The 14,845-nt window shown below is 38.5% G+C and overlaps 1 protein-coding gene and 1 pseudogene across 2 annotated transcripts in view; one reads left to right on the forward strand and one right to left on the reverse strand.

Annotated features, from left to right (window-relative positions):
- RPTOR (regulatory associated protein of MTOR complex 1) overlaps positions 1-14,845 on the reverse strand; it is a 528,996-nt gene that overhangs the window by 67,161 nt on the left and 446,990 nt on the right. For both annotated transcript variants that reach the window (XM_069064093.1, XM_069064092.1), the window contains exon 25: positions 1,453-1,558. In XM_069064093.1, the coding sequence (XP_068920194.1) occupies positions 1,453-1,558 (106 nt within the window). The remainder of the gene's footprint in view (positions 1-1,452; positions 1,559-14,845) is intronic.
- LOC138142959 (glutathione S-transferase-like) lies at positions 4,499-12,425 on the forward strand (annotated as a pseudogene).

Genomic DNA, 14,845 nt, shown 5'->3' on the forward strand with positions numbered 1-14,845 from the left:
AATATGATTGAAGGCTGCTGATTCCAATATAGGGAAATGATAGATAGTTCCACTTTAATTTTCTCACATCAGACCCCTTCCATAATACTGTCTTAAGTTCTAGGCCCCATGGTATTAAGTACATGGATAAAATGAAGAGTGTCTAAGATACCAGGTGTGTCCTTATACCCAAGATTGGGTGAAAGAATTGGACATTTTTAGTCTGGAGAAGAGAAGACTCAGGGTGGGACAAGACAGCAGTGTTCAAGTATTTGAATGACTATCATATGGAGGAGAGATCAATCACGTTTCATTTGGCCCCAGAGGGTAGAATCAATAGGAAGGGGTGGAGTTGGAAAGAAGCAAATTTTGGTTAGATTTCAAGAAAAAAATTTCCTAAAAATTAGAACAGTCTCAAAGTATTATGGGTTCCCTTGAGAAGTAGGTTAAACTCTCTCTCCTTGCAAGTCTTCAAGCAGATGGTAGCTGATCACCTATGTTATTCCTTTTATGACTTCATTCTTGACTCCTCTCATGCTGTTAGGATGTCTAGAAACCAAACCCTGGAAGATTTTACACTTTTCTCCCTGGATAAACTGCCTGATTGGTGGTGGCCTTAGTCATTAATAGATGACATCTAGGTCATCAGATTTTTTTTTTTTTGCAAAAGTAGATTTAGGAAAAACTTCTTAATAATTAGAGCTATCTGAAAAAGAGAATGGACTGCTTCCATGGCAAGGGGTTCCCCCTCCTTGATTTTCAAGTGGATATTACATGAAAAATTTGTTGGTTATTTTATAGAGGCAATTCTTTTCCAGGTATTGGCTGGTCTATATGAGGCTCTTCAATCTGAGATTCTTTGATATTCATGTAGTTAGGGGATCTGCAGGTCAAATTTCCAAAATACTAAATCATTAGGGATATCTTCCAGGGGTTCTTTGTACTTCTGTTCCTGCCCATTCTGAACTATGAAAAGTGCAGGCTACCATATAGGTTAAGTGGAAAATGTCCAATTGTCCTCAGCTATGCCTCTCATCTGCTTCTGACACTGATGCCTTAACATAGTATGGAAGTGTTTCTGGTTTCTCAAAGACTACATCAGTAGAGAGCAAGATCTGGCAGATTCTACCAAGTTCCTGATGCTTCAAATAAGAGCCCTGTGACTGAATGCTTATCTGTTTCATATAGATCAACCTGGCTAAATCTGCAGGAACTCAATAGCAGGTTAGTTGCATGGTGATGAAGTTCTTGTCAAAGCAAATCATGAAGATCATTTATGAAAGCACAGAGGGCTTGGTGATCTGCATTAGTCAAAGGAAGCATCCATACTGAAGAAATTAAAAAAAAAAATCTTAATGGGGAGCTTTCTTCAACAGAAAAAAAGTCTCTTTCTCACTCCTCAATTCTAAAAGTAGAAAAGAAGCAAGTCAAACATAGCATTTCAGGTATTATATGTGTGGAGGCCCCACTTACCCTTCTGGATGATCTGCTGTGCTTGCTTTCTCACTCGCGTGTTTCTAAGAAACCGCCATTCCCGCTCTTTTCGGATTTGACTCTCCAGGTCATGTTCTTCTGGGATCTTTGAAGAACAACAACAAAAGATGAAATCAGGCTCAATGCCTTGAAGGAACATTTGAAAAAAGTCTTCTTCCTTCATGTTTTCCTTAAATGCTAAAATAAATGACAGAGTCAGTCTGGAGAAAAATGGCATTTTGGTCAGGGCTAAATGTCTTTTTTTTTTTTTTAAGCAATCGGGGTTAAGTAACTTGCTCAAGGTTACATGGCCAGTTATTTCTGGGTGTGGTGCTGAGTGCCTGAGCACGGGATTCGATCTCCAGGTCGTCCCAACACTGGAGCTGGTGCTCTTACTCGCTGAGCCACCTGGCCGCCCCTGCTAAATGTCTTTTGATGTGTAAAAACAGATGGCTAGAATAATGAGCATTTAAAGGGCTTCACATTTTTTAAATCTGGTGGTTAAGTAGCTAATAGCTGGAGACCCATTATATTGCAATATATATACAAAATGGAGAAAGAGGAAATTATATGAGTGGACAGATTGACAGGGCGTCTGATGTAGGGCCAAAGCTGGTGGGAAGTTTACTGCATTTTGTACCAGGAGGCTGAGTTGAAATCCTAGCCTTGATTCTTTCTTTTTGTATAACACTGGGTGAGGCATTTCACCTCCTCGTTGAGAATTGTCTCAGTTAGGGAAAAAATATTTGTACTATCTACTTTCCATTTTAAATAAACCTTAAAGTGCTATACAAATGTGAGTTGTCACCATCGTCAACACCATTATTAATTCTTCTCATCTTTTTGAGGGGGTTCAGATAGAAATGTCCAAGAAGAAGTCATTGCTATTATTCTTTTATATTTGATTTTTGGTGGAGACCATTGTACACATGGATAAAATACCCACTTTTGAAATTGAGACTGTACTAGGGCAGCTAGGTGGCACAGTGGATAGAATGCCAGGCCTGAAGCCAGGGAGGCTCATCTTCTTGAGTTCAAATCTGATCTCAGACACTTACTAGCTGTGTGATCCTGGGCAAGTCACTTAACCCTGTTTGCCTCAGTATCCTCATCTGTAAAATGAGTTGGAGAAGGAAATGGCAGACCATTCTAGGATCTTTGCCAAGAAAACCCCAAATGGGGTCACAAAAAGTTATACATGGTTGAAAAACGACAATAACAACAAGTAAGATGTGAGGATTTTTTTGTATGTTCTCTGAAAGCCTCTTTGGGACCAACTCTAGTAACAGCTAGGGCATCAATGATGACACGTGATCCAGTTCCTATGTAACTTTAATCTTGCCCTATAGGTCTCCATAGTTTGAGAGCTTTTCCTTCTATGGTGTTTGGAGATTTTGTGTATTCAGCACAGTGACATTTATTAAAAATGTTTTTAAAATTTTGTGGACCATATTATGTTCGTGATATACTTGATAATGGCCTGGTGCTAGTATAGTTTATTTACTAAACTCTAAAGGATATTTAGGGGTTTGCATTTATAGCTCAAGGCCTTGTTATCTATTAGCTTATAAAGGACAGGGAGCTTCTGAAGTATAATTCTAGCCACTGGATAAGTATTGCTTAGATGCTAAATTTTTGTAACTTGCATTTTCTGCAGAGTTTCTCCATTTTACTGCTTAATCTGTGTCAGTGATGACAATGTGATGAATAGTGGTGGTGTAGAGTGGGTGAGACGGGTGGTGTGTGTTACAGGTAGTGGAAGAGCACAAAGTGGGGAGGAATAAAAGGTTGGGGGTGAGTCAGGAGGTATCCTTCACTTCTCTCTTCTTGAGGTGTCACCTTTCCTACTGGTTTTACCTCTTCTCAGCTTTTTCTTTTCACCTATTTCACTTCCCCAAATCTCAAACTGGATTCAACAGTGCTTATTAAATGGAAACATTAAGTAATTTAAAAAACCACCCTACTTCTTGAAACATATAAGAGTTAGTCTGATATAAAGCAGCTCTAAGTGTTTTGCCTAGATTCCCTTGATTACTATGCATGGGCTGCAGAAATGTTCTGTGCTACCATGTCAGAGCTTCTATGCTTCCCAACTAAGGTACAGCCCAACAGTACTCAAACTTTTGAACAAAGTCAATGGTAATGAGAGTCAATGGTAATGTTGTGGAATCAATAGGCTGACAGAGGTAGCCTCTGGGGTTTGACAATCACCTACAAACCATTTTTATAACAAATTATTTGGGTTCTTAGCAAAAGTGGAGAGTACAAGGCTAAGAACAATGGGTATATCTTTTGTGTCTATCTCTCCACACAATGGTGCCATATTAACTACATACATATGTACCAAATGAAGGAATGGATATGATTTTATATTTTAATAAATGAAAATATAAGATATTAGGAAGGAGGAGGGCTTAAGACTGTACTTGTCTACTTTATATGCCAAAGGAATCAGTTATCAAGTTTAGAGAAAATAAGACAATAGTAGTTTTCAAAAATTCACTGTGCTACAATAATAGAAAACTTGTTTTCCTTTTCCCTGTATTACATTAAGAAGTGTTAGGTTAGATAGTCACAAACTAAAGCTGGATATAAAAATGTTATTGAACTTGAGTTCAAAGCCTGTATCTGGTCCAGGTACTAGTTGTATAACCAAGGGCAAGTCACTCACTTAACTTCTCTGAGCATCAGTTTTATTATCTGTAAAATGGGGATAATAAAATCTATAGTAGATACCATATCCCAGCATTGTCACAAGGCTAAAATGAACAAATGTATATAAAGAGCTTTCTAAATCTTAAAGTGCTTACTTATTGTCAACAACAAGAAGAAGCATTCTGGAAACGGATATTTCTGTTGATATGAAGGTTGGAAAACTGTTATTTGCAAAATGCTCTGAGAAGATATGCTATTCAAATTTAGTTCTAGGTTATTAGGACTAAGGCCACTGTTTCCTCCCTACTACAGATACAATCCACGGGTGATTAAGCTCATTTCTACAAGAAAAAACATAGCTTGAGTTCAATCACCCCCCTTCTTTTTTGGGGGGTGTGTGTGATTTTTTAATGGTTTTTAGTATTTTATTTTTCCTCAGTTATATGTAAAAACTATTTTTAAGATTCATTTTTTAATTCAATTTTTAATTTATTAATTTGTTTGTTTCCTTTTAGTTTGCAGGATTCAATTCCACAATTCCTTGAATTTCACATTTTGTCCCCTTCCTTCCCCTCCCTCCCATAGCGTCTTATAATCAAGTATAGGATCTGTAAATACTTTCACATTAGACAATGGTCAGGTTATAAGGATGGATTGTACCAGCTGGAATGAAAAATGGTAAAGAGGACATAAAATCAAATAAGAGAACGAAAAAGATCAGGTATTTTGCTTCCACCTGGATATAAATTTAGTTCTTTCTAGTTCTTTCTCTGGATGCATGTTTTTCTCTCCATCATGCGTCTTTTGGTATTGACTTATATCCCTGCATTGTTGAGAAGAGTCCAGTCTATCAAAGTTGGTCATCACACATAAGTTGTGTCTGTAATTGTGTACAAATTCCTCCTGGTTCTACTCTTCTCACTCAGCATCAGTTCTTTTAAGCCTCTCCAGGTAAATATGAAGACTGCCTGCTCCCCGTTTCTTATAGTGCAATAATATTCCATAACATGCATATACCACAACTTGTTCAGCCATTCCTCAATTGATGGACACCCCCTTAATTTCCAATTCTTTGCCACAACAAAAAGAGCTGCTATAAACATTTTTGTACATATGGGTCTTTCTCCCATTTCTATGATCTCTTTGGGATATAACCCTAGGAGTGGTATTGCTGGATCAAAGGGTATGAAAGTATTTATAGCCCTTTGGGCATAGTTCCAGATTGCTTTCCAGAAAGGCTGGATCAGTTTAACATTCATTTTTTAAAGCTTAGAGTTCCAAATTCTCTCCCTTCCTTCCTCCCTACCCCATCTCATTGAGAAGGCAAGCAATTTGACATAGGTTATACAGATGTAGTCATGCAAAACATACCCATAATAGTCATTTTGTGAAAGAAAAAACAGACAAAAAAAAACCTCAAGAAAAATAAAGTTAAAAAAGTATACTTCAGTATGTATTCAGACACCATCAGTTCTTTTTCAGGGGATGGACAGCATTTTTCATAAATCCTTCAGAGTTGTCTTGGATTAGTTATTGCTGAGAATAATTCATTCACTGCTGATCATCCTATAATACTACTGTTACTTTGTACTCAGAACATTTCATTTTGCATCAGCCCATATAAGTCTTTTCAGGTTTTTCTGAGAGTATCCTGTTCATTTCTTGGAGTACAATAGTATTCCATCATAATCATATACCACAAATAGTTTAGCTATTCCCTAATTGGTGGGCTTCCCCTCAATTTCTGATTCTTTGCCCCCAGGAAAGAGATGCTATAAATATTTTTGTATATTTTCCCTTTTGTTTTTTTTATCTCTCCTGGGATACAGACAGACCTAGTAGTGGTATTGTTAGGTCAAAGGGTAGGCATGGTTTTATAGCCCTTGGGCACAGTTCCAAATTGCTCTACAATGCATTAAAGTCTCATTTTTCCAACATCCCCTCCAAAATTTGTCATTTCTGTCCTCTTAGCCAATCCTATAGGTAAGATGTAGTACCTCAGAATTATCTTAATTTGTATTTCTCCAATTAATAGTGAGTATTTTTTCATATGGCTATAGATAGCTTTGACTACTTCATCTGAAAACTGATTATATCTTTGGATCATTTATCAATTGAGGAATGGCTCTTATTTTCATAAATTTGACTCAGTTCACTATATGTTTGAGAAATGAGACCTTTATCAAAGAAACTTGCTTCAAATTTTTTTTCACAGTTACTATTGCTAATTGTATTTCCCTCCATCCTATTCCTTCCCTCCTCGTTTATTCTATTCTCTCCTGTCACCCTGTCCCTCTTCAAAAGTGTATTGCTTCTGATCACACCCTGCTCTCCCTTCTCTTATCTCTTTCCAAACCTACTTTCTTGCTAGGTAGGAGATTTCTATACCCAATTGAGTATGTATGTTATTCCTTCTCTGAGCCAATTCTGATGAGAGTAAGGTCCATTCACTCACCCTCATCTCCCCTCTCCACTGTGAAAAAGTTTTCTTGCCTCTTTTATATGAGATAGTTAACTCCATTCTACTTTTCCCTTTCTCTTTCTACCAGTACATTCCTTTCTTTCATCCCTTAATTTTATTTTTTTACATATCATCCTTTCATATTCAACTCACTCTTGTGCCCTCTGTCTATATATACTCCTAACTACCCTAATAATGAGAAAGTTACAAGTATTATCTTCACATGTAAGAATGTAAACAGTTTAAAATTAAGTCCTGAAAGTCAAAATTTCTGTTCAGTTCTGCTTTTTTCTTCAAAAATTCTTGGAAGTCTTCTATCTCACTGAATGCCCATTTTTTCCCCCTGAAGGATTATACTCAGTTTTGCTGGGTAGGTGATTCTTGGTTTTAACCCTAGCTCTTTCCCCTGAAGAATATCATATTCTAAGTCCTATCCTTTAATTTAGAAGCTGCTAAATATTGTGTTATACTGACTGTGACTCCACAATATTTGAACTGTTTCTTTCTGGCTGCTTGCAATATTTTCTCCATGACATGGGAACTCTGGAATTTGGCTATAATATTCCTGGCAGTTTTCATTTTGGGATCCCTTTCAGGAGGTCATCAGAGGATTCTTTCAATTTCTATTTTAGCCTATGGTTCTAGAATATCAGAGAAGTTTTTCTTGATAATTTCTTGAAATATGATTTTTTTTATCATGGCTTTCAGGAAGTCCCATAATTTTTAAATTATCTCTCCCAGATCTATTTTTCAGGTCAGTTGTTTTCCCAATTAGATATTTCACACTGTCTTCTATGTTTTCATTTTTTTGTTTTGTTATATTGTTTCTTGATTTCTTATAAAGTCATTAGCTTCCATTTTCTCCATTTTAATTTTTAAGGAATTATTTTCTTCAGTGAACTTTTGCACTTCTTTTTCTATTTGCCTAATTTTGCTTTTTAAAGCCTTCTTTTCTTGAGTGGCTTTTTGGACCTCTTAGCCTAGTCTGTTTTTTAAGGTGTTATTTTCTTCAGTATGCTTTTGTGTGTCTCCTTTAGCAAATTGTTGACTCACTTTTCACGATTTTCTTGCATCACTCTCATTTCTCTTCCCAGTTTTTCCTCGATTTTCACAATCCTTTTTGAGCTCTTCCATGGCCTGTGACCAATTCATATTTTCCTTCGAGACTTTGGATGTAGGATCCTCGACTTTGTTGTCCTCTTCTGAATGTGTATTTTCATCTTCCTTGTCACCATAGTAACTATCCATAGTCAAGAGTTTTTTTTTCCTGTTGTTTGCTCATTTTCCCAGTCTATTTGTTGACTTTTATCTCTCTATTAATTCCTCTAAGGTGGAGGGCACATTGTCCCAAGCTTCAGGAGTTTTGTGCAGCTGTCTTCAGAGATACTTCTAGGGACCTGTAAGTTTTTAGTTCTTCCAAGGTAGTAGGATCTAAGGAGAGGTGTTTATTACTCTCTTGGCCTGTGAGAGACCACAATTACTCTTCTTCCCTGGAACTGTGAGGAGGGTCCTCCCTCCACTGCTGTCACAAGCTCTTGCTCTACTCCTCCTTGCTCTAGGGCTGTCACTCAGAACTGTGACCCGAATCCGAGGATAGGTAAAGCGACAGAGTGCTAGCAAAAAGACCCTTGCAATCTCCTTCTGATCGGTTGTTCGACCTCTTACCATCTGTGGGCTGAGAGCTGCTGCTGACACTGCTGATTCAGTCACTCCCAAGATTTTCTCCTGATTTGGTGGAGCCGTGCTGGCATGGTCTGCACTGAACTATACTCCACTCTCGCTCAGGTGCTACAGATCTTTCCTGTTGATCTTCTAAGTTGTCTTTGGCATCTGTGGGCTGAGAGGTCTGGTAACCACCATTGCTGCCAGTGATTCAGTCACCCCAAAGCCTGCTCCGAATTTGCTGGAGTTTGCTCTGCGCTGTACTGTGTTCCTCTCTCACTGGTACAACAGACCTCTCCTGCCAACCTTCCAAGTTGTCTTGGACCGGAAATTTGCTTCACTTCATCTTTTTGTGGGTTCTGTTGCTCTAGAAGTTTAGAGTAATTTTTAAAAAGGTATTTGGAAGGGTTTGGTGGAGAGCTCAGGTGAGTCCCTGCCTTTACTCTGCTATCTTGGCTCCACCTCCAAACTACCTTCTTTGTGAGAAAAGACACTTAGTTTGAAAATAAAAAAATAGGAGCACTCACGTGGAGTCAGGGGAATCTGAGGTATGAATCCTTCCTCTAACACTTACCTAAGAGGTGATTACAGGTGAGTAATTGCAGAAAGGGACCTCTGAGGCCATTGAATTCAAATTCCTTTTGACAAATGAGAAAATCAGTGCCAGGTGGGGCTTAATGACCTGCCTAAAGTCACACACTAGTAAGTATCAGATAGAGGTGGGATATGAACCCAGATCATCTGACTCCAGAGCCAGTGAACCTTTTCCAGTGTACCATCTGAGCCTCTCCATAAAATGGCAATAACAATATTTGTAATACCTAACTCACAGAGTGCTGTGAGGACAAAATTAGTTTATGTTTTCAAGGAAAAAAAAACATTTAAAGTACTCTTTAAATATTATTAATACATATGAACTTGCCCTAGAGGATTATGATCACAGAGAATCATTCTACCTCCTTATTTCTTTAACTTTAATAAACTCTATCAACTCCTTCTTTTTCATCTTAATAAATAGGTGTGTACATATGTCATTGCAGGTGTGTGTTAAATCTATAGAATGTGCCTTTTGAACAGTGTGGATGGAGTCAATGTTTTCTACAGAGAGAACAATGAATCATGAATTAGGATTCTGCTATATTCTTAAGGAAGATCATTTGTGGTCAAAAAAGACAGAAGGCAGAGCTGCTCAGTTTTTATTTTGCTTTCATTTTCTCTGCCAAGGAGAGTGACTTTGCACCAGAAAAGGCCAGATAAAAATGATTAACAGGGAGCTGATATTCAAGATAAGCAAGGAGGCAGCACGAGAACACCTACTTGCCCTTGATGTGTTAAAGTTAGTTGCCTTGGATCCTGAAAGAACTTGGAGATGTGACTCCTGAGTCACTGTCAGGGATATCTAAAAGGCTACTGAAAATGGGAGAGGTGCCACAAGATTGGAGATGGGCACATTTCCCTATTAAAAGATAACTGAGAGAACAGAGTATGCAAACCGTAGCCTAGTGAGTTTGACTTCAATCACTGAGAAAATTCTCGATGGTGAGATATAAATTAGATTATTAAAAAAAAAAATAGATGGAGCTAGCTTTCACCCAGAAGCCTCTCCTCTTGGACACCAGCCTGCAGGACTCTCTTCCTCAGCAGTGGATGAAAACTCAAAACGTCCCAGTGGCAAATAAACCAGTCCTTCACTACTTTAATGGAAGGGGCAGAATGGAATCTATCAGATGGCTCCTAGCCACAGCTGGAATGGAGTTTGAAGAACAACTTGTTGAAACAAAAGAATAATTAAAAAAGTTAAAAGCAACTGTCCTGCTGTTCCAACAAGTGCCAATGGTTGAAAATGATGGGATGAAGCTGGTTCACTCCAGAGCCATTCTCCACTATATTGCTGAGAAATACAATCTACTTGGAAGGATACAAGGGAGAGAGAGACAATTATCATGTACTCAGAGGAAACAAGAGATCTGATGTATCTAGCCATGGTGTATCCTGCCCTAAAAGGAGAAGAGCAGGAGAAAAGACTGACTGAAATCACTACCAAGGCCCAAAACAAGGCCCTGTTTATGAAAAGGTTTTAATGATTCATGGACAAAACTTTCTTGCGGGTAACCAGATGAGCATGGCAGATATGCAACTGACTGAAGTTATTTTAATGGTGGAAGAGACCATCCCTGATGCACTCTCTGGATTTCCTTTACTCCAGGAATTTAAAACTTGAATGAGTAATATCCCACCAATTAAGAAATTCCTGGGCCCTGGCAGCAAGAGAAAGCCTGTACCTGATGCCAAGTTAATAGAAAAGTTTATGAAGATCTTCCGTTGATAAAACAGCAAACTCACCCATGAAGAGGGAGATTCAGTGTGTGACTACTCTGTGATTCTAGGAACCTCAATGTCAGATCCCAGTAATGTCAGTGCTCTGTGAGCCTTCTCTGGGTACAGCTGATGGCAGCCTTTCAGAGAAGCCTAAGAAAACCAAGAAGGGCACAGGAGGCAAGGAAAGGACCCTCCCTCCATTCTAAATCTCTTCTTTGCTCAGTCCTTTCTAAACACTTGACTTTGGAGCCCACCACTGAAGCACTGATCTCTTGATTTCTTGGCCTTCTGGGTTTCTCCACCTTATCTAAACCCTCTCAGGTTCCTATGGTTCACTCTCTAAGCTTCAGGGATATACATGTCCTAAGCCTAACCCTCCCCATCTGTTCCTGACCTGAGGGAGACCTCCACCAGCTATATGCCTCTTCACCTTCCAGAAGTGACCTCAGGAGGGAGGGCTTATCTAAATTGCTCTGGCACCTAAGAGAAAGAGTGCTTGCAGAATTCTGCACCATGCTTTTTGTGCTGAACATAGCATTTGAAGTTGGATTACTCTAATTGTTGGAGCCTGATAAATAGCAAAATGTTAGTTAATGCTACTGATCTAAGTCCCAATTACCTGCACAGTGTGACAAAAAAAAAAATGAAATAGATATGCATCAAATAAAGACTTTCTATGCACAAAAAAACCACCACAACAAAAAATAGATGGATTTAGAAGTGCTTGCGTGACCAGAGTTAATGGTTCAGTGTCAATGAGGCAAGAGGTTTCCAGAAGAAAATCCAAGGTGTCTGAGCTTGGTCTTGTGTTATTCACTACTCTTAACAATGATATGAATAAAGATATGGGTCACATGCTTATCAAATTGATAGAAGAAACAAAGCTGGGAGGGATGGCTAACATATATGATAAAGATATTGACAAGCTGAAATGGACTCTAAGTCTAACTCTTAATGTCTACTAAGTGGAAATTCAATAGAAGTGAATGTTAAGTCTTACATAGTAGTACAATAAATTAATTTCGTAAGTATCAGAAGGGGAAGATACAGTTAGAAGAAAGTGTTCTGTAAAAGCCAGGGGTTTTAGTTGACTAAAAGCTCAATGTGAATTAGCAGTGTGATGTGCCAGCCAATAAAGCTAATATGACTGAAGGGTGCTTTAAGAGGTCTTGATTCCAACATAGGGAAATGATAGATCTACTTTAATTTGCTCATATCAGACTCCATCCATAATACTGTGTGAAGTTCTAGCCTCTGTGGTATTAAGTACATTGATAAACTGGAGAGTGTCCAGGATAATAAAGGTCCTTATACCCAAGACTGGGTGAAGGAATTGGACATTTTTAGTCCTGAGAAGAAGAGACTCAGGGTGGGACAAGATAGCAATGTTCAAATATTTGAATGACTCTCATATGAAGGAAAGATCAATTATGTTTCATTTGGCCCCAGAAAGCAGTAAAGGAATGGGTAAAGTTGGAAAGAGGCAAATTTGGGTTAGATTTCAAGAAAAAAATTTCCTAAAAATTAGAACTGTCCCAAAGTGGTATGGGTTCCCTTGAGAGGTAGGTTGAAATCTTATTCCTTGCAAGTCTTTAAGCAGATGGTAGCTGATCACCTATGTGATCCCCTATAGCAGGGATTCCTTTTGACTTCACTCCTGACTCCTCTCATGCTGTTAGGGTGTCCAGAGACCAAGCCTGGAAGTTTGCTTTTGTCACCGGATAAACTACCTGATTGGTGGTGGCCTTAGGCATTAATAGATGACATCTAGATCAGGCTTTAACCCTACTTTACTCCTGAGCTATCTCCCCACCTACTTTCCATTGTACACACTTCCCCTTTCCCTACCTTTATCGTTCCCAAACCAAACTTACTCCTGGAATGAACATGTCAGTTCTACTCCTGCAATGGCTCTGTTCACCATATTATAACTTTCATAACCAAAATTCCCCCCCCCCACCGGCCACAGCACCCTTATGTCTTATTTTCTTCCTTGAAGTCAAGGGCTGTCTTTGTTTCTGTATTGGTATCTTCAGTGTTTAGCATAGTGCTTGATAAAAAGTGCTTAAAAATGGCTTTTAATTAATTGATTTACTAATTTCTTCATGGGTTGGACTATACCTATACACACAGAGACACAGATACAGTACTGCTTGCCTTCTTAATGGCTGAGAGAGGTACTGAAGGGTGAAAATTCAGAAATGAAAATTAAAAAAAAATAGTCTCACTCTCCCTTCACATATATGCACACATATAATGTATATATAGACACAAGAATACACATATGATACATATGTATGTACCTATATATGTATATATACATCATAAATTTTTTGTGTTTTTTTTTTTTTTTGGAGGGGGAAGGCAGAGCATTTGGGGTTAAGTGATTTGCCCAAGGTCACACGGCTAGTAAGTGTTAAGTGTCTGAGGCCACATTTGAACTCAGGCCCTTCTGATTCTAGGGACGTGCTATATTCACTGCGCCACCTAGCTGCCTCCATGTTGTTTTTTAAAAAATTATTTTCAGTTCCAAATTCTCTCCTTCCCTCTACCCCTCCCCCCCATCATTGAGAAGGTAAGCAATATATGATACCTATTATACATGTGAAGTTATGCAAAACATATTTCTATATTAGTCATGTAGAAAAAAGGCAAGAAAAAGTGAAAAACATATGCTTCAATCTACACTCAAAGTTCATTAGTTCTCTCTCTGGAGGTAGATAGTATGTCCTTTGGAATTGTCACTGATTTTTGTACTGATCAGAGTAACTAAGTCACAACTAAGTCTTTCCCACTGAATATCATTATAATATTGTTGTTACTGTGTACAATGTTCTCGTGGTGTTGCTAGCTTCACTTTGTATCAGTCATACAAGCCTTCCCAGGGGGAAAAAAACCCCATATTTTTTGAACCAGAAAGAATCTTAGAGACCATCTAGTCAAACTCCATTCTATAGATGAAGAAATAGGCCTACAGAAATTAAATGACTTGCTCAAGGTCACAATCATTATCCTTTGTATTATGCTTATGTTGTGCAAGGATTCTCTCTATGTGAACAAGTATGGTTCAACTGTTGTCTTTTCTATAGTTACACTGTTCCTTTGAAGGTCAACAGGTATGTATCACTCTGTTCCTTTACTTTTGCTTTGCAACTGACTTTGCTCCAAAGTCTCTACATTTGATACTTGTTTACCAGGTTGGTCTGTTTGCTACTGTTTGAATTCATTTTGCATGAATGTTCAACATTTCACGGCTAAGCTACTAGGTATTTGTGTCAAAAAACTCCATTGGGACATTTCTTGGTTAAGAAATTTCCTCAGTGTAACGTGGCACAGGGTGTGGATTTCTAACCATACACTGTATTTTGTGACAATCTAGGGTTTATTCAAAAAGGAATGACAAATGACCAATAATGTGGTGCAATAAACAAACCTGGATAAAAAGTATTAAAGCATGTGCAGGAGCTAGGATATTGCACTTTAATGAAAATCTGGTTTCTATGGGAATAAATTAAAGAAAGAGATCTAAAAGGCTCTTTCAACCAGGAAAGGGAGAGGGACATGATAAGAATTCTAAGTTCTTGGAACAGCATTCCCCTATGGTCCCAAAGCTGGATTATGCAGAGCATGTCTCTCCCTGGTAAGAGGGCACAGAATCACAGATGGTACAGGAGACTCTGAGAGACTTAGTTTTTCTGCTCTGAAGAAAATGGAATCAACATTTTTTCTGAGGGATGAGAGACATAACACAGTTAAGAAGATATATTCTAGATGGGAAGCACCAGACCATGACAGAAATCTGTGGCCAGAGATAAACTGCCAGCCTGACTTGTCACTGACTGGCATGGGGTGGGGGTGCAAAGTGGAGTAGAGGGGGTTTTCGTCTCCCAATTATAATTGTGTGTAACCAAAAGGGACAGGGAGAACTGCTGAGGGAAGATGAATGTAATAAAATTCAAATTTGTCTTGTGTATCTGATACTGTGGGACTGAGCATGTTGACAGAGCAAGATTGCCTATGGAGTATGCCTTTCCTTACTACTCTGGAGAACTGCAGGGTAGGATCTGGATGACCTCTCCTTTTCTGATCTTGTTAAGCTAATAAAACATACTTTTACAACTGTGATTATAAAGCTGTTCTGAGATTCCAGTATATGATCACTACTGGCCAAGATCTGGTTTGAATCAGATGGAACAAGAAGAACCAAAGGGGAGTCAGTAAGGAGAGAGAAAGAAAGGGGGAAAGAAACAGGAGGGAGGGAGGGAGGGAGGGAGGGAGGGAGGGAGAGAGAGAGAG

The sequence above is a fragment of the Petaurus breviceps genome, unplaced genomic scaffold, assembly GCF_028583685.1.
Source record: "Petaurus breviceps papuanus isolate PSGF00001 unplaced genomic scaffold, PetGlider_PUasm1.0 90617, whole genome shotgun sequence".
NCBI classification, from domain to species: Eukaryota; Metazoa; Chordata; class Mammalia; order Diprotodontia; family Petauridae; genus Petaurus; species Petaurus breviceps.